This window comes from Sinocyclocheilus grahami, unplaced genomic scaffold (assembly GCF_001515645.1).
Source record: "Sinocyclocheilus grahami isolate Dianchi unplaced genomic scaffold, SAMN03320097.WGS_v1.1 scaffold338.1, whole genome shotgun sequence".
In the NCBI taxonomy this organism is placed as follows: domain Eukaryota; kingdom Metazoa; phylum Chordata; class Actinopteri; order Cypriniformes; family Cyprinidae; genus Sinocyclocheilus; species Sinocyclocheilus grahami.
In genome coordinates, this window is record NW_015505517.1 from 1338815 (window position 1) to 1365748 (window position 26934).

A 26934-nucleotide genomic window follows, 5' to 3' on the forward strand; every position below is an offset into this window, starting at 1 on the left:
TGTCTGTCTGTCTGTCTGTCTATCTATCTATCTCTGTCTTTTTATCATCTATCGATCTATCTATCTGTCTGTCTGTCTGTCTATCTATCATCATTTGTCTGTCTGTCTGTCTGTCTGTCTGTCTGTCTGTCTGTCTATCTATCTATCTCTGTCTTTTTATCATCTATCAATCTATCATTTGTCTGTCTATCTATCTATCTATCTCTGTCTTTTTATCATCTATCGATCTATCATTTGTCTGTCTGTCTATCTATCTATCTATTTATCTATCTATCATTTGTCTGTCTGTCTATCTATCATTTGTTTGTCTGTCTATCTATCATTTGTCTGTCTATTTATCTATCTATCTCTGTCTTTTTATCATCTATCGATCTATCTATCTGTCTGTCTGTCTATCTGTCTGTCTATCTATCTATCTATCTATCTATCTATCATCATTTGTCTATCTGTCTGTCTGTCTGTCTATCTGTCTATCTATCATCATTTGTCTGTCTGTCTGTCTATCTATCTATCATTTGTTTGTCTATCTATCTCTGTCTTTTGATCATCTGTCTATCTATCTATCTATCTATCTATCTATTTATCTATCTGTCTGTCTGTCTATCTATCTATCTATCATTTGTTTGTCTATCTATCTCTGTCTTTTGATCATCTGTCTATCTATCTATCTATCTATCTATTTATCTATCTGTCTGTCTAGTTATCTGTCTGTATGTATGTATGTATACTTTTTAAAAATGTTAAAAAAAAAATCAGAACTGTCAAACAAGGTTGTTGATCTATCTATCTATCTATCTATCTATTTATCTATCTGTCTGTCTAGTTATCTGTCTGTATGTATGTATGTATGTATACTTTTTAAAAATGTAAAAAAAAAAAATCAGAACTGTCAAACAAGGTTGTTGATAAACTTTGCTTCAAAAATACATTTATGGGAATTTCACTTCAATGAATTGCATTCAAGCACATTCAAATGACACGTACTTTTTGTAAATATCCATGTAGGCTTCCCTGAACATTCTCCTCTTCCGCATATTTTCGCTTAAAGTAGGCGACTTTCGACGTTGTTGACCGTTGAGGGCACTCTTAGAGGAAAGACCCTGCAGGCAAGCACACAGGGATTTTGTGAAAACCATGGCTTTGCAACTGGATGGAAATGAGATTTTTACAAATCTAACATCTCTTTTTTCAATCTCTTACTGTGAAAGATGATTCAACATAAAACAATTCCATCAGTGTAAATGTGTCCCTAACACTAGCCGCTAAGTGGATTAGGGTAGACTACTGTCAGTGTGTTATGTAACAAGGTCTGTGAGTGTAATGTGTATTAATTACCTGAGAACTGCTTCACGCAGACACAATCACACACCTCTCTGACAAATCCTCTATTCACCTGAGACTCTTTCCTCTGGCTCACACACATTGCCTAATGGTTCCTCAGAGAAGAAAGGAGACAGAGAATAGTTTACTGGATATTTCTATTTTCTATCCGATTTTAGGTCAGTATTATATTGGCGTGAATGTGTGACAACTAGCCCCGATCTTCCTTACATGCAGAAATGAGTGTAGTTCTGTCTCAGAAAAGCGAATACAAGTCGGATAGGAAGTGTTGCAGTAAATGTAATGACACTAGCAGGCAGCTGTGCTGTAGTTGCACGGTGTCTTGCTGCTGTGTAACTCAGTCTCAGAGCCCGATCGAGCTGCATTTTGATTTATCAGGTTCAACGAAACGTGCCGAGGCGCGTGCTGTCAACACAGCGGTGCAGCGCGCACTCACCGTGGGCGGATAGATTAGTGTGGGCTGCGTGTGAATTTGTGCGAGAGAGAGAGAGAGAATAAATAGCCAAAAAGGTATTTATCTTCACTGTACTTTCTGTAAAAATACAATTCATTTTGGTGACTGTATTTTATACACTTCTAAACATAAACGTCATTAAATATTAAACATTTTTAAACAATATTAACACAGGCCCCATCAACCTGTTGAAACTAAAAATCGTTATTTTTTGTACTGATAACACAGATGGTATAATGCCACATGATGCCGTTAAGTTCATATGAAGAAAATTCTGGCAATGTCCAATTATGCATAAATTATTTGTAGTTCTTATGTTAGCTTACTCATAATTATCATGAATTATGTTCTGTATTTAATTAAAGCAATTCACATTATTTATTTCAACACATTTTTAACAATGTTTTGCGTTGCTAGCTGGACTGTGGACAAAATAGCAGTTGTTTTTGACACTGGATGCAACAGCAAAAACGATCGTTTTCGCTTTCGAATGTAATTTTAGAAATGCTATTTTGCATTCAGCCATGATTTTTTAATTTTTTTTAGCAACATCCAGTATTTAGGGTTAACAAAACAAGATTAAGTATTCAGCTGGTCATGTGATATGTGATCCATTCCATGCAAATACAAATCTTATTTAAGCGAATCATTTGATTGGAAGCTTTCAACATCTAAAAAGTACTAATGAGTTTCAGGAAAAGCCCGTGCATTTTTTAATTTCTCCGTAAAAATACATTTTTCAAATATTCTAAACTAAAACTAAAAATGGAACCTATAGCCTAATGTTAAAATATTTTTTAACAGTATGACAGTGTAGACTAAAGTTATTTACAGTTACATGCGTGAGTGTCTGTGAGTACAGACAATTTTTGGTAAGTAGAATTGGTCTCTTTCCGAGCAATTACAATGAATGGGGACTGGAGCTTTCAAGCTTCAAAATGGATTCACAAGCACCATAAAAATAGTGCATATGACTTGGGCACTATACTTGAAGCCATCTCAAGCCATACAATAGCTCTGTGAGAGGAACAGGCCGAAATGTATTCCATGATATTCTCCCGTGGTCTGCTAGGCATTTATGATCAGATCTTTGAGTAACTGATTCACATGAATTTGAAAAACAGATCAGTCTCTTCAAATGAATCATTCACACCATTTTTGTGAACTGTTTCACTGAACTAAATCGAGTGAAAGGATTCATGCACGATAGATCAAACATGGATGTCAAATTTTTCAATGAATAACATTAGTCTTTTTAAAGGTGACATATCATGAAAATCGGGTCCCTGGTGCACCTACCAACAGAGAAAGGCTTACCAAATTTTTTTACTGGGTTGTTCTTTGTCACGTTTTCTGGGCAAGCTTGTGAAAAAACGAGCATGTCAGATTTTGCTCCACCTTTGAAATAGAAATGGGATCTTTAACGCCCCTTAATCTGCACGTTTCCACCCACAGTGCCGCCTATGTGTTTTCGCAAGTGACAATGCCAATGGTGTGCCAGTTCTACCACATGGACGAAAGTTCGAGCAAAGCATGCTAACTGTTCTGACACACAGATCTAATATAAACATGCAATTTCTTTCCCAGCTATTTACCTTCACAGACATAACCGACTGTTTTTGTAACTCATGTGTTTTTCACATAAACTGACAGTTTAAGCGCAATAAGACATGAAAGAGAACTTGGTTTAGTACTCACATGCCATGTGACAGACACTTTCTGTGCGTGTGCTTCAGATGTGTGCACTCAGTAAACCATATACAGTATCAGAAGTTCAAACTGATATGGTTTAAAACACATGATTTCAGTGTGATAGACAAGATAATCAAAACCAAGCAGATGTTTTTATAGCAGAGTATCTGAGGTACAAGCTGTAAAGGCACAGCCCTATTCTGGAAAAGGGGGCGGGGAGCAGCAGCTCATTTGCATTTAAAGAGACATACACGAAAACAGTGTGTCTCTGCTTCCAATCAAAATAGGCATTTTCAAAATGATATTATAAATGATCTGTGGGGTATTTTGAGCTGAAACTTCACAGACAAATTCTGGGGACACCAGAGACTTATATTACATATTGTAATAAGAGACATAATAGGTCTCCTTTAAATCCTGACCAGCACAAGTCCTCATTCAGTGAAATTACTAAAAAGAGTTCAAAAATGGTTGAATGAAAAGCATTCATAATAGAACATTATGAGGGTGAGTAAATAATAAAACAGAAATTTCATTTTTGGGTGAACTACGTCTTAAAGTCAATTGCTGATATCTCCTATTCTGATATGAATAGGGATAACTTGTGTACTCCTTTTAACAGCAACTTTTATCATAACACTGTCTGTTAAAATATTACAGCATAATTTGATGTAAAATGTAATAAAAAGAAACAGCTTTAGTGTCATCGGTAGGAGAGCATGAATGAAAGTGCACGTGTTCAACTAACAGTTTTCTGCTCATTAAACCTTTGGTCCCACCAAAACTGGTTCTGGTGTTCAAGCTTAAAACGATCTGAAGAAAGGCATTTAATCATTTCAAATCAATCCTCTATTCATGAAATCGCTAGGCGACAATCACCGTGGCTCGGGCTATAATGCGTTTTGATTGGTTGCTGCTGGAGTTGAAGAGAGTAGTCTGTATATTACGCCATGAAGTAATTTCCTGGTTACCGGATAAGAGGCTGTATCAAGTACTCTCAGGGAGAAGGAAAGTGGCGTGTGGGTGTTTCTTTGTGTTTGGATGTGCTTCCAAAATGTACATGCCTTATCTTTGTTTGATACTGTTAAAAGTGCTTGTTCAATTCCGGTTTTTGTGGGTATTTTTGGTCTTGGCTTTCACCTCCTTCCCAAAGGAAAATCCAGCTGAACGCAGTAGGTCTGAGTGATTAGACTTCTACCTCTCTCTCCTCTAAGCTTCCAGTAGTGTGTGCCAGCGGCAGACTTGTTGGTTTCCGCTCTCCTTCATGTCCTGCCAGTGTAGAAGTTCCTCCTCACCGCTGCTGTTCTGGCCCAGAGCCACCCAGCCAATCATCTCCTTGCGCTTCATGTTCCGCCGATTGTAAATGGAGACCATTAATGTGACGTCTGACAGTTGGAACAGTGCGACCTGGAAGACAAATGTCTCCTTGAAGACAGGATTCGGCTGACTGCGACGGATGGACGTCTTACAACGGGATATCTCCTGTCCCATGGAGTTTAACAGAGCGAGCTTACCAAATGTATCTGAAAGAGAAACACGTCACTAAATCACACCTCAATATATTTACTTAATTCACCCAGTGATCAAATCTTTTTGTTATTGGATAATACTAATCTGTGAATTTGTTTTATATTAAGCACCACAACTGTTTTCAACATTGATAACAATAAGAAATGTTTCATGAGCACCAAATCAGCATATCAGAATGATTTAAGAAGGACCGGATGTAGATGAGTTTTTTTCATCTGAACAGATTTGGAGAAATTTAGCATTACATCACTTGCTTATCAATGGATCCTCTGCAGTGAATGGGTGCCATCAGAATGAGACTTCAAACAGCTGATAAAAACATCTCAATAATCCACACAACTCCAGTACATCAATGAATATCTTGTGAAAAGCTGTGTGTTTGTAAGAAACAAATCTATCATGGTGTTTTCACTTTAAACTGTCGCTTCTGGCTAAAATTAGAGTCAATAATCCATAATAATGCTTCCTACAGCGAAAAAGTCCATGTTCTATTGTCCTCTCACATCAAAGTCCACCAACATATTTGTTTAGAACTGTTTTCACATGTAAATGATGCTTTATCTGCGCATATTTCTCTCCTGATTCAGAAAAAAAACACTTTTTCACTGAAGAAAGCAACTTAATGGACAGAACAATTATATTTTAACCAGAAGCAATGGCTCGAAGTGGAATTGTGTGGATTATTGTAATGTTTTTAATCATCTGTTTTGGACTCTTATTGTGACGCACCCATTCACTGCAGAGGATCCATTGGTGAGCAAGAGCTGTAGTGCTAAATTTCTCCAAATCTGTTTTGATGAAGAAACAATGTCATATATATCTTGGATGGCCTGAGGGTGAGTAAATTTTCAGCAAATTTTCATTTTTGGGTGAACTATTTTTTAAAGAGACATTCAAAAAAAATCTTACTGACCCTAATGGTTGAGTAGATAAGTACTGTAACAAATATTGTTTTTATTTTTAACGTAAGCACAAATCTGTGACACAGCATTATATCACAGTATATGTTTGTGTATGTATGCATGGTTTTCTTCAGCAATCGACTTGATGAGAGAGGCGTGAGAAAAAGATCTGTGGCTCTGTGATCGATTAAATGCCCTGTAACTCCATTCACCTAGAAGTCATTGTGAGTGACTGTGACAGATTAATAGTCATACGAACAGCATGGACTCTAAAAGCCTGATGTTTGACCCACAGCACAATGTGTGAGGATGACACATTCAAAATGTGCTTGTACAAATGTGTGTTCTATCAGCTTGTTCGTGTAGGAAGGATTTATTGCAGTACATTTACTCTGAATCAATATCAGACGGCTTTACAAAAGGTTATTTGCTCAAGAGTCACTCCTGATGGTCTAATGATGCCTGTGAATGTGTTTCTGAGCCTCTGTTATTGTGAGTGGGACGGTGTGTTTACCTGGAGGTCTGTTGAGAGCGAAGTTACGGAAGTGGCTGCCTTTAATGATCTCTACAGACAGTCGTCCTGTGGTGGCGTTATATGATAAACCCAGCAGTAGTTCTGGGTTTCCACCATGAGACACAGAATGACTGGAGGAAGCACTGTCACTCTGAGCGCTGAAAGACACCTGGGAGTCTACTGTCTGCAGGGAGGGAGATGCCAACCTAATTAGTTGGTGTTTGTACATAAAGTGTAGTTCTACATAGTTTTTCAACATATGGACACTGAACTATTTCATTATGTTTGTTGGCATTTCTTTGTAATTATTTGTGAAATTGACTAGCTAGTTTGGCATTAAAATTGTTTCTGAGTAAATCCTACACCAATTTATTTTCAACGTACCTTTTAAAAAATGTAATCCCTGAACCACAAAACTAGTCTTAAAGGGGTCATATGATGTTGCTAAAAAGAATAAAAGTTACACCTTCTTTCTTTGCATAAACATTTGGGCGGTGTTATGCAAATCTTCCCACATCGTGATGTAGATATGTGGGGGCGTGTTAGAACGAGCCGTTTTAGGTAGGCGTGGTTGTCTCTTAAATTTTATAAAGAATATCTCTTTGGATTTGAGACTTTAGTCTTTACAACTTTACAGATCTTCTTTATGCACCAAGAGCTTGTAACACTCCAAAGAGAAAGGACAAATTTAAATCGCATCATATGACCCCTTTAAGAAGCACAGGTATATTTGTAGTAATAGCCAACAATACATTGTATGGGTAAAAATTATAAATTTTTCTTTTATGCCAAAAATTATTAGGATATTAAGTAAAGATTATGTTCCATGAAGATATTTTGTAAATTTCCTAACGTAAATATATCAAAACTGAATTATTGATTAGTAATATGCATGGCTAAGAACTTCATTTGGACAACTTAATTTTTTTCCCCCTCAGATTCCAGATTTTCAAATAGTTGTATCTCGGCCAAATATTGTCCTCTCCTAACAAACCATACATCAATGGAAATCTTATTTATTCAGCTTTCAGATTACGTACAACTCCAGGGGTCCAGGGTCACATATGTACAACTTTACAGATGTACAAAATCTTTGTGTAAAAATATGGTGGTACCTTCAAAAAAGTTCCAACATTTTATATTCTGACGAGGCTTTAGAAAGATTTGTTGAGTTTGTAAAGTTAAATATTCATAAAAAGCATTTTAGAAGCTGTTTGCACATAAAAATGTCTATCCAAAAGTATCAAAATTTATCTGTCCACTTCAGCCTTTAATCATAAGGACAGTGTAAACTAAAAAAAAATGTTTGAGTGGGATTTACTTTGAAACTATTTTCACGCCAAAATTGCTAGTAAATTTCTCAAATAATTAGAAAATGTAAAATTACAAATAATAATAATTAGGAATAGTAAAACAATAATTAAAAAAACAGCAAGTAACACGGAATTAAATGCTATATTTTTTACATTGAAAAACTGAAATACTTTTTTTTTTTTTTTTATAATTTTCAGCATAAGAGAGTTCTGAGGTGTTTCATTATCTCAACTGAAAAATTAGTTTTTCTGCTTTGCAAACCTAAATATTTTGCTTTCTGTGCTTTATATAATTTTGTTATTAATTCTGCACAAAGGTAATGTAATCTAGTTGGATATGACTTTATGTACTGTATATTAATAGACAGATAGTAAGATAGCTAGATAGAGAGAGAGAGAGATAGACGGACGGACGGACGGACGGACAAACAGACAGACAGATGATAGATAGATAGAGAGAGAGATGACAGATAGATAGATAGATAGATAGATAGATAGACAAATTATAAAAAAACAGAGATAGATATATAGATAGATAGATAGATAGATAGACTTTGAAATATAAGCGATTTAGAGGATCCAATTATGAATCAAACATTGTAACAAATATATGTATAAATGTAATATGTATAGATTATAATTCGATATAAATACAAATATTATTTCTGCCACATATACAAATACATTATTAAAAATTAAATCTTTTTATACATTTTTTAAATATTTGTTTTTTGTAGTGGGGCCAAAAAAATGGAACTACTGTAATTGAACTAAGTAAAAATCCTTATTGTTACACACACACACACAAAAAACTATGAATACTATCAAAGCAAGTACACACACACACACACACACACACACACACACCTTGAGATTACTACGTGGCTCCAGGACCAGTGTGATCTGGAAGTGTCCTGAGTGTTTCAGCCTGCTCAGCTTGTACATGGCTTCTCCCATCATCCTCTCCCTGTTCATCTTGCCCAGCGCATACAGGCGGAACCGCAGAGCAGAGGAACCCAGATCCCCCGGCTCTAGATGTGAGAACCGGAATGTCTCCTCAAACCTAGGCATGGAGCCTTTCTGTACGGCCGTCTTGTGCCGCTGTCGTTTACCGGGTAACAGCACCACATGCACCTGCCAGGAGTCCATGCCACTCCGTGCCTTGTCTGGAATACCTTGGGCCATTATCACCGTCACCAGCAGCCTGTGGGTTTCAGCCCGGTAGTCGAGGGCAATTATGAGATCACCACATTTTGAGATATGTCCACGAGGGGAAGCACTCAAAGGGTGGGATGGAGATTGTTCATGCTGTTAGAGAGAGGAAAAGCTCATTTGCATATGTAAACACAAACATGTTCAATGCATATGTATACATACAGATCTAACACACTTCTTATTAAATTCATACACATTTTTGTTATACGTTTTGAATACAAGCCTTTTGTATTTACCAAGACTGCATTTGCATGATCAAAAATACAGTAAAAACCTTAATACTGTTAAATATTATTACAATTTAAAACATCTTTTTTTCCCTGTTTTAATATACTTTAAAATGCAGCAGCCATTACTCCAGTCACATGATCCTTTAGAAATCATTATAATATGCTGATTTGTTGCTGAAAAACATTTTGTGTTATCAATTTTAAAACAGTTTAATATTTTTGTGGAAAATATGACATATGTTTCAGAATTATTTGATGAATAGTTCAAAAGTTCAAACAGCATTTATTTGGAATAGAAATCTATTTTAACATCATAAATGTCACTTTTGATCATCCTTGCTGAATAAAAGTATTATTATTTTAAAAAAAAAATCTTACTGACCACAAACTTTTAAAAGGTAGTCTATATAGAAGTGATAAGAAAAGATCTGGCTCTGTTGAACTCAAGCACACACACCTCAGAGCTCCATGTGGAGATACTATCCGTAGCCTCACTGTTGTCATATCCATGATTGTCGACTGCCAGACTCCTTTGTTGGTTTTGCCACTCCACACTGCTCAGGCGACTGCCCTCATCCCTGGGTAGAGCCTCCAGACCGTCCCCTGTGTCCTGGGAGCCCACAGAGATCTGCTCCGCCATCAGAGAGAGAGGGTCTGTGAGTGTCTGGCCCTCAGGAAGAGGACTCTGTGATAACGGGTCTCTCGGCTCAGACCTCACACGTCGCCTGGATGAGAGGGGATCCTCAAAACTCTGCACACTGTTTCTCTCAGCTTCTAAATGGAAAGAATGAGACCAAATCCCTTCATATGGCTGAACTAATGTGTTGCTCAGAAAATTGCGTTGTCTGAGATGTTTCTCCAAAAATAAAAATGGTAACACTTTATAATAAGGTCCTATGTTAATGTCCTATGTTTTTACAGTTCTTTTTTTTAGACCATCAATTAATGTTAAATCCACAAATAAAACGTTAAGGTTTCAACTGCATTTGTCTGGAAAAAAAACAGCAGATATTGATTTTACTCGTTATTTTCAAAGATTTTAATGTAAAAAAAAAAAAACTTTAATAATGTTTATTAGTTCTAACAAATAAGTTTTCGCTCAAACCGAACCAAAATTAAAAATAATTTGTTTATAATTTCCACACAGGAGAGACTTGGTGTTGTTTCGAAACAAAAAGAAATATATCGGCATCGGCTACTGGCCAACATGTTTTGTAAAATATCGGCATTTCGGATATTGGCAGAAATCCAATATTGTGCATCCCTAGAGCAAACGAAACCTTATTGCATTATGTTACCATAAAACATTATGTTAATATATTACATTTCAATTTAAAGAGTAAAGAGCTATAAAACTAATATAGATAATTCAGACAATTTAGTCTTTAATAGTTGAGTTCAAACTGAATGAGATTTAATTGTAGACTTCTTGACAAAACTGAGCACAGTTTGAGACATTGTGTTACAGGAGAAACAACTGAGATACTAAAGAGAGCTCATTTGTAAATGTTAATTCCACTGGGTGATTCAAATAAATAGATGATTATATTAGTAGTAGATTAGTAGATTTTTAATAGAGAAATAAAGACACAATTAACAGCTGTCTCTCTCTCTCTCACACACACACACACACACACACACACACACTTTCCCTAAACTTTTAGCAAATTAAATTTTATTGACACTGACAGATATCATAATTGCAGGACAGAATTCTTTGACCAATCAGGCTCTCCGGAGCAGATGATAATGATAGTAATTTACGGCTTTAAGTGCTTGTCCTACGTGACTTGTTACTCGTGACTCAGTGAATTTCACTGAATGAAATCAAATTTAGGGTACAAACTGTTCTACTCAGCAGCAGCGACCAATTAACTGTAGACAGGGCCAGTTACTCTGTTACCATGGCGACCGTAAAGACGCTTTTCCATGGCAACTGATGCTGTGATGAACATTCTGAGAAATACAGCTCTAATCAGCAAGATTTCAGTGGACAAAAGAAGCTGTTTTAGTTGAGATATGTCTAATTGCAATGTACAGATCAGGGATGTTGACTGAGCATTAAGGGAATTAACAGTGACGTGACTGGCAGCACATATATAAATATTTATAAAAGCTGTTTGGATTTGTATTGCATCTTCTGAAACATAGGTTAGCTTTAGCCTTTAGCCTGAGGCAGTAAAGTCAGTGTTCAAATATTTAATAAGCATTTTTATTTAACATTATCAAATTGAATGTTTTGAAAATTCATTACATTAATTGGTTCTCATTCCTGGTTCATTTTGGGTCTTAAAACTCTCAAAACAGTATCAATCTAAGCAAAAGTCTCCATTTGTTCTCCGTGTAATCTTATTGCTCTCTAAGAGGAGAATTAGAGGAGTAATATTAAAGACATCTCATTTGTTAAATTTCATTCCTATTAAAAAAAAAGGACTTGTAAATGGAGAACAATGTATTCCACAAACCACTAGCCAGCACAGTATATTTCCATCAAACTTTATTTATTTATTTTTTGGCTTACCACTGTGTTATTTTAGTATTATTTACATTTATATTATATTACTTATTAATATTTTTAATTTTCAGTTTTTATCTTAATTTTTAGTTTAAGTTTTAGTAATTTAGTTATATGTTTTTGTCACTTTAATTCACTTTAATTCATTTTAAAAAATTGTAGTCTTAGTTTTAGTCATTTTAGTACTTCAACTTAGTTCAGTTAGTTTGCGTAGCTAACTAACAAATTTTTGTTTTTGAAGTTTTCCATCTAATATTTATATTTAGTTTTATTAGAGCTTTATTTCAAGGTTTTTAATAGTTTTAGATAACAATATCAACATTGGTTAACCATAAAGTTAATTAATTAGATTTTTATTGACAACATTTTTTATATAATTTACATTTTTTATGTTAAAGGGGTCATCGGATGCCCATTTTCCACAAGTTGATATGATTCTTTAGGGTCTTAATGAAAAGCCTATAACATACTTTGGTTAAAATGTCTCAATGGTAGTGTAAAAAAACACCCTTTTTACCCTGTCAAAATCAGCTCTGTATTCAGCAAGCCGTTCTAGTCCGTGTTGCTTTAAATGCTAATGAGCTTTGCTGACCCCGCGTTTAAGTTTTAGTAATTTAGTTATATGTTTTTGTCACTTTAATTCACTTTAATTCATTTTAAAAAATTGTAGTCTTAGTTTTAGTCATTTTAGTACTTCAACTTAGTTCAGTTAGTTTGCGTAGCTAACTAACAAATTTTTGTTTTTGAAGTTTTCCATCTAATATTTATATTTAGTTTTATTAGAGCTTTATTTCAAGGTTTTTAATAGTTTTAGATAACAATATCAACATTGGTTAACCATAAAGTTAATTAATTAGATTTTTATTGACAACATTTTTTATATAATTTACATTTTTTATGTTAAAGGGGTCATCGGATGCCCATTTTCCACAAGTTGATATGATTCTTTAGGGTCTTAATGAAAAGCCTATAACATACTTTGGTTAAAATGTCTCAATGGTAGTGTAAAAAAACACCCTTTTTACCCTGTCAAAATCAGCTCTGTATTCAGCAAGCCGTTCTAGTCCGTGTTGCTTTAAATGCTAATGAGCTTTGCTGACCCCGCCCCTCTCTTCCGTGGGGTGACGAGCAGACTGTAAACTTCAGCCGCTAAACTTGTTAACTAGCACATATTAGGAAAGGCGATTTGCAAATATTTATAAAAAAACCCTTATACTCACTTCTTCTGTAGATGAAGCTGGATCATGAATGATTCGCGCAAACTTAAATGCATTTAGTCAGATCGGGGATCAGCGCATTCCTTTCAAAAACGAAAGTAACATTAATCCTCTGCGTCTTCAGCGGCTCAGATATCGGGAGTAAATGATGACTGTTATGTTCATTATTACATTCAGCAACAAAACACCTCAATCGCTTAATCGGAGACATTCTTGTCTTCCCCTGCACCGGAGTCAACACAATGGCGGACAGCTCTCAGCTCACTCAGGGCGGGTCTTAAGGTAAGACGGACTTGTCAATCAACTATCGTGGGAGTGGCCTGTACAGAACTATGTCATTCTGACAGGAATCTCAGAACAGCCTGATTTGAGAGGGGATATTAAAATAGGGATTTAAAAAAAAACACTGGGTGGATTTTTATCATTATAGGGTGGATATGTACACACACTTCCAACACACATTTATGTTCAAACAACAACATAAGTGAATTTTGCATCCGATGACCCCTTTAAAAAAGCCTGCCAATGTAATTTTTTTAATGGCTTATATTATTTTTTTCTGGTATTCTGATGACATGTTTTAGTCACAATCACCCACACTCACACACTGAAAACAAACATACGTATCCTCAAGTAGAAATGCTTTTGAAATAACTGAATGACCTTAATGAATGAAATGAATTTCCTTAATATATAGTTCAGTCATGAAACTCTAGATGGCGCATTCTGACGGGGTGTTAACGTAACTGATGATATTCAGAGAGTTAAACGACTTGGCACAAGCATATGCAGCCAATGAGCTTACTGCCTTGCATTTATATGGTTGCCTTGCATTTATATGGCTGGCTAGCATTCACTTGAGATTCCTGCAGCGCGCTTTCAGAGTTCTCTGAAACCCTCCACCTTCCCCAGCTCCACCTGTATAGATCTGCTACGGGGTTATTTTATATGCTATTTGTGCAGCAGCAGTATGTCTTAAATACTCACGGCACTGTATCGCCATATGCATTGGCAGTAGCAAGTTACTGTACTTGCTTGCAGCAGCAGCAATAATCTACAACTACAGCAATAACTAACAGCAGCAATGTAGCAGATCTGTTCAGCCAAGACCAAATGCATTAACATTGTCATATCCATCACCATGCTAAAATGTTCAGAGAGTTGTCATGATTGAAATGCATTTTACTGTCATTCTTTCTAAACCATGGCTCTGTGCTCTAATAATCAGCAAGGAGCAGCTTCAAAGCGTAGTGAAATATTCAGTGTGGTTGACATATATGTGGCTGTAATGTATATCAGGAAAGCATAGCTATGCTATGCATATTTATATACAAATGTCTGAGTGAATAGGACAATGTGGGTGCGTACCTTCACAGTCAGATGGCTCTGTGCTTCCTTCTTCCTTGTCAGAGAGCAGCCGTTTAAATTTGTGATGTTGCCCTGGTGCATTCTCGGTGTTGAGCTCCTTAACACCCAAACGGAAGCTTTGTGAGCGGGAAACCGAGATCTCAAACTGCTTTGCTAACTCACCATCGCTGTCTGATGAGCTGGAAATCTCTCCATCATCGCCGTAACTATTCACTACACACACAGATGGACAAAAAAGAGACAAACAAAAAAGTTACAAAAAAATTTGGATAAAGATAAATGCAGAGAAAATGAATGAATATGGACCAATATAGGCCTACCAGCCATAATTCCAAGGCATTACTATGTGGTTGCTAGGGTGTTCTGGGTAATTACTCTGCCATTACCATTCCCATATTAGGTGGATGATAGGTTGTTGTTAACTAGCTTAAGTCAAAAGAGTCTTTCTTTAAGACATTCTGATCCCCTAGAAATGGCTCCAGGTCCTTGTTCAATGCAAGTCTATGGAAATTTTTGCCATGCTAGCAGCATTCAAGTAAGAATTACTTCTTATTAAAGCTATAGACATTATTCATTTCACAGCAGTGAGTGATTTTCTGCTTTTATTTTATTTTTGGGGTCATATTAACACAACAGTAGGTACTGTATGTTACGCTGCTGTCACTTACACAGATATAATATAAACATGTGATTTCTTTCCCAGATGTTTACCTTCACAGACACAACCAACTGTGTTTTTGTAACTTATGTGTGTTTTTCACATAAAGGTGTGCATTTGACAGTTCATGCACAATAAGACATGAAAGAGAACTTAGTTTAGTACTCACATCCAATCAAAATAGGCATTTTCAAAATGATATAATAAATGATCTGTGAGGTATTTTAAGCTGAAATTTCACAGACACATTCTGGGGACACCTGAGACTTCTATTACATCTTGAAAAAAGGGGCATAATAGGTGCCCTTTAAAATAACCGATTTCTTTTAAAATACATATTTTAAAATGTAATTATTCCTGTTTAAATTTTGATACTTTTTTCAGGATTAAAAAAAAGATTCAAAAGAACAGCATATTTATTTCAAATCTAAATCTTTTCTAACATTATAAAAGTTTTTTACTGTCACTTTTGATCAATTTAATGCATCCCTGCTGAATAAAAGTAATAGGGCTTTTTTTTACTGGTCCCAAATGTATATGCAGTATTAACAGTGAGAACTGCCGTAGCAACACCATTAAAATAAAAGACCAAAAAAACTGAAAAACATTCACTTCCTACTGATGCAGGACACAATAACTTGTTTTTTTCCCCCCACATTCCATAAAGTGAGAGAGAAAGACAGTGTTGTTGGTAGGTGACTCAGACATGCTGGTATTTTTTAATGGTAATGGTAGTGTGTGTAGAAAGGCATGTCTACCATATGCACCTAATCGTAAGAGAGTGGCCAATTAGTGTCTTTGGGTCTCTTTTTTCTCTCTTATTCATTATAGTTGTACTTCCATTCATTGCACTGCATTTCACCGCATCATTTACTCACACACACATCAAATTAGGCCAAGTGGCTATGTAAGGAGCTGCATAGAAGGTTGCCATGGTTACCAGTCCCTTACACTGAAGTGCTTTCCTCAATGTACGCACTGAGTGCGTTCCATATGACATAAATAATACCTACGCATTGAATCTGAAAGAAGAACAATCATAGCAGCTGTGCCATTCCAAACAGAACAGCTCAAAACTTACTGTAGTATGAATAAATATGAATTAACAATGAACAGTATATTTAGAAATTGCAATCATAATTTGTTCAAAAGATTAAAAAGCATTTAATATTTTTAAAAAATGCAAATTTTTTTTTTAAGTTTTCATTTTAAAAATATTTTTTTAAAAGATTGAAAAAAGTAACAAAAATTAAAATAAAAACAATATGAACTGTTAATTTACTAGGTGACAGACATTTATTTATTTAGTTAGTTTATTTTCTATTTTCCTAATTAATGCTGTTCAGTTGCTTTGACACAATCTGTATTGTTAAAAGCGCTATATAAATAAAGGTGAATTGACTTGACTTGACTTAGTTAGTTAGTGAATTAATGTGAATTTCAGAATCTTTCTAGCTCAGACCTATAGAAATATCTATATTTTATCCAGCCTCTTATAGAAAAATGAAATGATTTCCAAACATTTACTGGCTAATTTTCTTTCAAAATTAAAAAAATATATATATTTTTTAGAATGTCCAAGATCTTAAAGGGATAGTTCACCCAAAAATGAAAATTCTGTCATCATTTACTTGCCCTCAAGATGTTCCTGACCTGTATAAATTTCATTATTCCGCTTAACACAAAAGATATTCTGAAGAATATTTGCTGGTCAGTTGACTTCCATAGTAATATTTTTCATACTATGGAAGTCAATGGGGACCAACAACTGTTTGGTTACCAACATTCTTTAAAATATCTTTTCATGTTCCACAAAAGCAAAGGGTCAGTGTCAGCGAGTCAGAATTTTCATGACAGAATTTTCATTTTTGGGTGAAATATTTTTTTAACAAGCATGTTTAGAGTATCATAGGTGGTGTTTATTGACTAGACTATGTATTATTGAATTTTTGTATGTGTGTGTGTGTGTGTGTGATCGTGTGTGTGTGGGAGTGAACATGGCATGTGTATTTGATATGTGTGTATGTGTGTACAGTGTATTCATGTGTAAATTAAATGACTCCTGTTTGTTTTGAGAGGGCGTTCTCAGTTTACTGAATATATTAAATATCCAGAAAGATGTAACACACACACACACACACACACACACACGAGGCTGTGTCTTAAACCCTGCATATGAGTGACTGTATGTCTGTGTTTAGTGTCTTTCCAAGCAACAGAATTTCTCAGAAACTTTTGCAAACAATGAAAATTTAATATGAAAAATCGACAAAAAAGATATCTGAAAGCTAAACCGAATGTGCGAGACTTCCAATTCATCAGCCACTAGTATAGACAAATAATTAAAAGAATAATAGAGTGCAGTAAACAGTAAAGCTATTTGTGCTAGAAGCCAGTGTACATATGATTATTATGATAAATAATAATAATAATAATAAGATAACAAATACCAGGTTGCAATATTAAGCAGCATAACAGTCTGTTTTTGTACAGCTAAAATGGAATAATCATCTGACACTGGAAGCCCTGCACATTTAAGTTACTAATTGTCGCATTAAAAATTAGGTGGACTGAACAACCCAAAGCTTACTGTAGCAAGGAGGAAAAACAAATTTAACAAACACTAAAACTACGAAGCTACCAGTCAAAAACAGGTAACAAAACCTTACACAGCAACCTTACTGTAACCAGTTTACAAGAACAGAACCACCACTGATGTGAGTATCAAACGAGTGAGTATCAAACTAAACAAACGAACAGCAGTCTCAACAAAAATGGACCAAGAAGATGAACCAAGCAAACTTCTAACCCACATCTTACCAGCATCAGAGCAGCGTGAAGCCAGGAGACTCCTTCTGCTCTCCAGCTCATCTCTCTCTTCACTGATGGGAGTCAGATGTTCGGCAGAGGGGGCATAATCAAACCTGCTGCCCTGACCTCGCAGCGCCAGCTTCTCCTGTGGATCCACTCCAGATCCACGAACAACCCTCAAGTTCTGCTCCACCTCTGAACTCTCATCTTTTACTGAGACCTCAGAGTCAACAGCTCCGTTTTGGCCGAGGCGGCGGAAGCCATTGGAGAAAGCATCTGAAATCTGAACGAGCCATGAAGAGAAGGCTGGGATACCTGCCTGAGGAACATCTGCCATTCCATCAGATTTCAAAATGTTTTTCTCAACCCTTTTGACAACAGCTCAAAAGAAGGTCTATTTTCAGATGCACAGAAGACCCAATGAATTCCCTCATGTTGTTACTGTTTTAAAAACAAAATCAACAGAGCTTATACAGTACATATATTTACTTCTATAGTGCAACTAACTACCACAATTTGTACGGCAGACAGACATCAAGCGTAACTGCCTTCAGCTATTTGATGAAAACTGTTCTAAATAATACAGTTTAAACTGTTTTAACCAATAATAAAAAAAAATGTTTTATTAAATTTTTTTATGGCCAATATCTATGGAAGCCTGTTTCCGCCACAGAACCAAAATATAAAAAAGGTAATTGTGACTTTTTATCTCACAATTCTGACCGTTTTTCTCACAGTTGCGAGTTTACATCTCGTAATTCTGACTTTTTTTCTCAAAATTGTGACATTATAATCAAAATTGTGAGAAATAATGTTAGAATTGCGAGATAAAAACTGTGAGTTATAAAGTCATAATTGCGAGATATAAACTCGCAATTCTCACTTTTTTTCTCAGAATTGTGTGATATATACTCAAAATTGTGAGAAATAAAGTTAGAATTAAAAAGTCAGAATTGCGAGTTTTTAAAGTCCAATTTTGAGGGGGAAAAAGTCTGATATGTTCTCAGAATTGCGAGTTTATATCTCACAATTCTGACTTAACTCACGATTGCATCTTATAAATTCAGAATGGCGAGATATACAGTAAACACAGTTCTGGGAAAAAAAGTCACAATTTCGAGTTTAAACCTCGCAATTCCTACTTTATAACTCGCAATTGCGAGTTTATATCTCATAGTTTATATCATAATTCTGAGAAAAAAGTGTAAATTACGCAATTCTAAAAAACCATCTGAATTGTGAAAAAAGGTCAGAATTGTGAGATGAAAAGTCCTGTATGGAAGTATAGATCCACATTTACCTTTTTTTATTCAGTGGCGGAAACGGGCTCAACTGATATCTGGGTAATATTAAAAATCTTTACTATTTTGTCTAAATAAATAAATTAATAAAAAAAACTAAAATCAGTCAATCAGTTAGTTATAAATGCTACAAGTGAATTTAGTCATTACAATATTATAATACACAGTATGAAAATGAATAGTCATTTTGAAATTGGTCAAAGATTGCATTTAACAATGTTATTAAATTGTCTGTGTTTCTAAAGATAAACTTTTAGTGAGCGCTAGATGATGGTAGAGGTAATCGAAACGTAAAAATATGAAAAACTAGCATGCACGATTAAATGTCCAATTCCAATAACTTAAAAAAATCTCAAATATCAGCCAATAACTGATATGGTACCGATATATCGTGCATCCCTAGAACAAACACTTACCAGTATGGCTTCCTCAAAAAACAATCAGTTACTCCACTTAGAGCCCCTGCACCTCAGAAACTATCTACATATAGCAAACCGTCATCCAAACCAGTTCAGCAGCACCTGAAGCATGGCGTTTAACTAGCTAGTAGACTCAGGACATCTCATAGGACAGACAGTGAATGTTTACTAAAGGAGCTGCTTTGAAATACCACAGCAGAACTTCCTCCAACACCCAACTGATATACTGACTGTGTAATGTGTGTGTGAGTCTAACCAAAAAGTGCAGGGTTTACTCATAGGTGTGTGTGTGTGTTTTCCAGGAATGAATAGAGATAGGGACAACCCACAGAGCACACAGAGCTCTTAATACAGATAATTGGATCCCAATAACTCCCCGTCTGCCAATGTCATCAAACAGACTACTATTATATTTACCTTGGATATAAGAGAAAGTATTTTAGCAATGAAGTTCACCTTTTGCAAAAAAGAGCAAAAGAAAGTCAGCAAAAAATGTTTGTCTGAACAATAATACTCACCGAGTCCCTGGTGAATCCCAGCGCGGTCTCTTCGTTTGCGCCGGCTGTACTGCTCAAGGCACGGCAGACCTCCAACACGAGCAAAACAAAGCTTCTTATTGATAAAGAGGAAGAGTATGGCCAGCAAAACGACAAAGATGCCCACAGCTGACAGGAAGCCCACCGCCTCAGGAGTGACTGGTGAGGGAACAAACACACAGATACACATTGATCAAAAGCATTTAAGTATAGAAGTTCAATTTTTATATTGTATTCGTTATATTTTCCATCCCTTAAAGGGATAGTCTATCCAAAAATGAAAATGATGTAACTATTTACTCACCTTATGTCGTTCGAAACCTACATGACTTTCTTCTGTTGAACATAAAAGAAAATATTATAAAGAATGTTGATAACCAAATAGTTTTGGTTCCTATTAACTTCCATTGTAAGGACAAAAAATACAGTAGAAGTCAATGGGAAACAAAACTGTTTGGTTATCAACATTCTTCATAATATCTTCTTTTATGTTCTACAGAAGACAGAAAGTCATACAGGTGTTGGAACAATATGAGGGTGAGTAAATAATGACAATGACATTTCCTTTTTGGAGACATTTGGTTGGTCTACACCATGTTGTTGGCAGGGTTTACGATGCTTGTGGGGACATTTGGTCCTCACAACCTTATGTAAACCCAACCCACACACAGGTGAATGCAGACTAGGGGTGGAACGGTTCGCGTAAAAAAATTGAACTGTACGGTTCTCCACACACGGTTCGGCACGCACTAGGACCGCGGTTCAACTAAAATCTGACAACACATCTGTAACATGGTTTCTTATAAATAACACGTAAAAAAAAAAAAAAAAAAAAAAAACAGGGTTCGGCTAATGTGTGTTTCTGTTGATGGATGCGCATTCTGGCTTCCCAGTACATTACAACAACAGCGATGAAAAGGGAAAAAAAACGTGGAAAAACCATTCACTCTTGTTCAATGCGAATGCCGTATGCTGGAATATGAGCAGTCATTTATTCCGTCATCACCCGGGTGCTGATAGCGCACGCGCACAGGTGAGACCAGAACAGCACACGTTGATATTTGTGTTTAAACTAAACTCATTTAAGCTTTGCCAGTTTAAACATTTAAGAGCCAGAAGACAAGACGCTAGCTCGCGCGCGCAGTGAGAAGATTTTCAGCGCCTGAAAATAGGCTTATTGGAAGTTACCTAGCTGGGGACTATTTTCAGGTGCTGCGTAATATCATTGCGCCTGCTGCACCCATGGTACGGCAGCAAAGTTCCTTGATTATTACGCCGGAATGAGAGTATAGTTCCTAGCCATATCGGCCTAGAAAATCACAACTTTTCATTTTCCTTCGGTCTTAGTACACGATGTAACTACAGAAGAGTCAAGTTTTAAATAGGAAAAATATAGAAACTCTTTGGCCATTTTTGAGCGAGATGCTAACGGTCTAATCAGATTCAATGATCTATGCTAAGCTGCAGCTAAAAGTGCTACCGCCAGACCCGGAGATCGGCTGAATGGATTCGAAAACGGTAAAACTCAACTGTTTGTTTAACTCTAGAGGAGCTGGAAAATGAGCCTATTTTCAAAAATAGTGGAGTGTTCCTTTAAGTATTGTGTTTAAATGGACAAATTCATACAAAAATTATGTCAAAATGCCCGTCTTGGTAAGTATTCTATAGCAGACATAGCCGGCTGAACGTACTGTATCAGTGCATTCTCTTAAAGTGACAGCACTTTCTTAATATTAATCGAACAGCAACAACAAAGAAATCACTCACTGCTCTTGATTGAATAGCTTTTGTAATTTTAATGAAGATTAATCTTTAATTTATACAGTCAAATATGCAATGCTGTTCTACATTTGATTACTTTATTCAATTTCTGTACCTGAAAACTAATGCTAGACCTATCTAAAAAAAACTGAAAAATCACTGTTTATTTTATTTGTATCTTTACTCTATTGTATTTATTTGTGCTGTTGCTTGTAGTTAGATTTCTTATTTTCTTTATTTTTATTTGACAGTATAGTTTTTCCCTAAACATAGCACATACAGAACCATACCGAAACCGTGACTCTAAAATCGTGATACAAACCGAACCGTGAGTAAGTTGAACCGTTCCACCCCTAATGCAGACGCCATAATAATATTATAGAGTAGCTTTACCCTTTAACATTTTTACACATCCTTTTATAAAACCGCTAGTTACACAAATGACCCAGAAGACCTTGTGATTTTACAGTTCCTAGAATAAACTGTGAAGCTAATGATGTCTTTGCACATATATTGTATTTAGCCCATATTGTCAGGCACATGGTTGAATTCATCTGGCACTGCACTCTCTAAATTATTTCTCAGCACTATATTACTACATATAGACACACTACCATTCAAAAGTTTAGGATGCATAAGATTTTTATATAAAAAAAGGCTCTAATAAAATGTTTTTTAAAATAGTAATGTGATGAAATATTACTATAATTTTCTATTTTAATTTATTAAAAAATATATATTATTGCAGAATTTTCAGCAGACATTACTCCAGTCATGAGTGTCACATGATCCTTCAAAAATCATTCTAATATGCTGATTTGGTGCTCAAGAAACATTGGGATAGTTTTTCATGAATTTATTTCATCCTTGCTGAATAAAACTTACTTTTTTTAATGTTGTAACAGTAGCATATACAAGGGGGAAAAATCAATTATTGAACCCTAAAAATAAGCATAAAATTGATATAAAAACTAAAACAAAGAACAATTCATTGAGATCTAATCAGATTAGATCTTATATATATATATATATATATACTGCTCTAATGAATGCAAATTATTGAAATGTTTGTGCCACTGATTCAATTAATTTGCTGCAATGATGTATTATATAATGGATTTTAAAATAACATAAAGTATACTAAGAACACAGATGTCTTCCTAAGCTAGATTTCCTACTTAAAAAGGGTTGTAAAAGTGATCTGAAATGCTAACTGAATGCTATTTATTACAGCACTGCTCAAAACGTGTACTACAACAGAACAGAATTCATAACTAAACGTATTTGCAGATGCCAGTTTATATAAGTTCACTTAGTCATATTGCTCACAGTTGCAATATATTTTCATTAAAAGGGAATTTGTTGACTACTGTAGGACTGATCTCTGCCTGGTGGAAAACAGCCCTTCGGCAGACAGAGAGAAACCATGGCCTCATATTCAACACATATTCATCAAAGGTGCTTTGAAGTGAACACTTCAAGTGTAAAATAGACCATTAAGTTGCATAAGAGTGAATATTTCACAGAGTCTGAGAGCGCAGGCACGCAGGAGTGTGTGTTTACATGTGTGTGTGTTGAATGAAAGGCTGAAGCTGAACACTATTATGCTGAACCATCTAATCTGCACCCACACACACAAGCCAATTGCACAGTTACAGTTGTCACTGAGATGAACACAACTACCACTCACACAAACAAGTGTGAAAAACAGAAGCAAAGATAAATATGGTTATAAAAACAAGAACGAGAAAAGAGTAAACCTCCACTCGCTTCCATTGCATAGAAAAGAGCAGCATGAACATTCTGCCAAACATATTCTTTCATGTTTTTATGAGAAAGTCAGTCATACAGGTTTGGAATGACGTTAGAGTGAGTAAAATGTTAACAGAATTTTCATTTTTTTAGGTGAACTTGCCCTTTAAGATTAAATGCACTGCTGCATAGGGCTGTGAATTTCATATCCAAACACTTGGCCATGCTCTCTGCACTCTTCTACATGCGCAAGCAAGAACACACTGACCTTGTAAGCACAGAAACAGGCATTCACACACACCCACATGGACCTCTGTACTGCATGAGCAGGATGGTTTCCTTGGAAACAACTCAAGCATTCTGTGAGGAGTGATTTGTGCATGGCTTTGTTCACATAAACACACATGATTTCATGTTGCCATGGATTTTCTGTTCTTGAGTGCACAGAGTTCATATAAGCTCTAAATGTCATCTAACATCATTCTACCATTATTAATTACTATTATCCAAAACAAGCTAAATGTTTAACTCATATACACTCCATACAGTTAGAAGGTACAAAACTGTCACTGGGGCGGTACCCTTTTAAAAAGTTACTAATATACACACTTATTCTATTTTTAAGATACTAATATGTACCATTAGGGGTAAATACGGTAGATGTACCTTTTAGCTTTTGTACCTCAAGGTACCGCCACAGTGGCAGCTGTGAGAATGAGTGAAAAGTGAATAAAAAAGGGCTTGTGTTGCTAAACAAGACGTAAAAAGAAATATGGGGAGATGGAAAAAGACAAACTCTAAGGAATAACCTGCCTGAAAATGCCTGAAAATGGTAAAACATCTCTATCTACTGGTCATTTGTTTGAACTGCATCATATTATAGCCTAACTGCTTACTTAGACTGAGGAACAACAAATCAAAAAATCTTGTTAAATAGCTAGATTTGATGTTTATTTGTTTTGATTTATATATGTATTTCATTGATTTAAAATGTAAGACAATATAACACAAATGAGCATACACATTCCATATTTAATTGCTGATTAGATATGGAAGAAGAAAAAAATGTAAAGTCAAACTTTAAATGATAAGCTTTTGTGAAGTGATTCTTTTTAATGCCACAAAGTTTGAAAGCCAACATTAAGGGTTTGCCATTAGTTAATTGGTACAGGATGTCATCTCTCTCCATTTTTGCAGTAAGCTTCCTGTCAGGCTCTAACACCCTTCCTGACAGCTGACAGCTGAAAACTGAAGGCTTCTCAAAATCCACTATACTCTAAACATAAAGGCACACTCTTTTATTTCTTATCCACAAAACCTAAATTCCTGGACAGAAGTGGTTCACCCGGAGTAAACAAAGCTGCACAGACAGAAAAACATGCTTCAGAACACTTGTTCACAGGCCAAGCCTTGATGGTGACATTTTAAACCCTGAATTAACTTGTTATCATATACTATTGGCAAATTGTTTTCCTTTTTTAAAACATAAAGCCCACTTCGTTTGTAGAAAACGAAGCGTTTGAGAGAGGCGGGGCATAGAGGACCTACAATAATGTACAGTCTTTGAAAAATAATGTGTTTTTTGAACATTAAAGCATGTCAACATATTCTGTTACACCAAATACACAAAATAATGATCTTTAAAAAAGCATCATATGACCCCTTTAAAACACACACCACCTGAGATCATATAATCACCGTCTCTCACTGTCACACTCTAATAAAGGCAGATGTGGAGAACCGAGACACAGGGCAATGAGAATGAATCACTCTATAAATAAAGGAGGGTTGGATGAACCTCAAACACACCAGCACATTCTCTGCAGGACTGATAACAGAGGCTTGTGATTCTGAAGTTTAATGACTGACCAAATAAAGGTGCCATTTCTCAGAAACTGTCTTGTTCATGTCTGAGAACATTATTAGTCCAAGAACAGAATGGAATGCGGCAGGATTCTGGTCTCTCTGGATCCACAGCCTTCAACCATTAGACTAATTAGGTTATAGGTCTTTTTTTCTCATCTGAGCTATCTAAAGATCACTAATCAACTAAAGCAAATAGAGATGCAAAATAAAATAAAAAATTAGATAATTTGCATATTTCAGGCAAAGAGTTACAATCTCATCCTGGTTATAAAACAATAGGCCTATAGTAATAGCAGGGTAAATAAATTATTAAAATAAAATATTTATTAAGCCTCCAACTATAGAGCAGAAATCAATAAGAGAACCAATTTATTATAAGTGAACTCCACCATTATGGAATATGGGAGGCCAAATCTCTATTTCATGTTTTTATAGTATCAGTTAGAGATATTTCACCCAAAAATGAAAATTCTGTCATTAATTACTCACCCTCATGTCGCTCCAAACCTGTAAGATCTCTGTTCATCACATAAATTATGATATTTTTGATGAAATCTGAGAGCTTTCTAACCCTGCATAGACAGCAATGTAACTGACATGTTCAAGGCCCAGAAAAGTAGTAAGGACTAGGGATGCGCCGATCCGATATTCATATCGGGTATCGGCTCCGATAGTGCCATTTTTCTCGGATCGGGTATCGGTCAGAGAGAGCCGATCCAAATCCAAGATTTTTTTTTTCCCCCGATTGTGCGAATTATTCTGTGTTACTTCTGAAGCCATAGGATAGCTTAATGTGAGCTACATATGAATATTTAAGTCCTTACATTAAAGTTCACACAAACTCTTTTCTCCGCTGTGGCTGTCAGTCAGTCGTTCAGCCTTTAAACCCTGGTCGCATTCGGTTAGGACAGTCAGTTTGGTAAAGCTCTCTCCAAGATCATTCTGTGTTCCCACTATACTTGATTTGTAAATACATGTCTATGATTTTGCAAAAATGACTTTATCTTCTTGCAGGAGTTTAATGTTTTGTTACTTGCTACCAGGTGTCTGTGAGAACAGAACACGGGCGTAGAAAAGACTATCAATAGTTTTTAACGTGCACAGTAACTGAAATTTAAAACTGTTAAAAGAAAGGCTCAATAACTGTTGCACAGATAGCACAGAAATAATACATTACGCATCAATTTCTCTTCACTTTGTGCTTTGCAGTTTTTAACACGAAGCGCTTAATGTGCGCACATTGTAAGCGCTTCGTGCTCATAGACTGACAACCCTCTATATTGCGAGTAAATCACTCACATATGCGACTAAATCTTCACTCTGGGCGACTAAATGATGTCTAATATTAGCCGATGGCTAATCAATTCTCAGATTTTACTCGCCAGTGTGTGAGTTGAATGCTGAGTATATGATAACCACAGATATATTTTCACTCACAGAACACTCTGACTGAGTGCTTCAGTTTCACTCTCCGTCAAGCGATCTGATATTTTTCAGTTCATCTGAATGGATGCGCAGCGCACCTGTGTTTGTGTATTT

At 35.7% G+C, this 26934-nt stretch overlaps 1 protein-coding gene and 1 long non-coding RNA gene across 3 annotated transcripts in view; both read right to left on the reverse strand.

Moving 5' to 3' along the window:
• LOC107602934 (uncharacterized) overlaps window positions 1-1427 on the reverse strand; it is a 3749-nt gene extending 2322 nt beyond the window's left edge. The window contains exons 1-2 of the long non-coding RNA XR_001611082.1: window positions 1336-1427; window positions 985-1100 (exon numbers count right to left, since the gene is read on the reverse strand). This is a non-coding gene — a long non-coding RNA (uncharacterized lncRNA). The remainder of the gene's footprint in view (window positions 1-984; window positions 1101-1335) is intronic.
• Window positions 1428-3846: 2419 nt separating this feature from the next.
• The window catches only part of LOC107602979 (synaptotagmin-16-like), a 35103-nt gene continuing 12015 nt past the window's right edge, over window positions 3847-26934 (reverse strand). The window contains exons 2-7 of one of the 2 annotated variants that reach the window (XM_016295644.1): window positions 19999-20175; window positions 14292-14504; window positions 9649-9965; window positions 8614-9054; window positions 6434-6617; window positions 3847-5010 (exon numbers count right to left, since the gene is read on the reverse strand). In XM_016295644.1, the coding sequence (XP_016151130.1) occupies window positions 4697-5010; window positions 6434-6617; window positions 8614-9054; window positions 9649-9965; window positions 14292-14504; window positions 19999-20175 (1646 nt within the window). In that variant the 3' untranslated portion in view covers window positions 3847-4696. Of the gene's footprint in view, window positions 5011-6433; window positions 6618-8613; window positions 9055-9648; window positions 9966-14291; window positions 14505-17769; window positions 18098-19998; window positions 20176-26934 lie in introns of those variants that run through there. The other variant, XM_016295643.1, reaches the window with a different exon arrangement.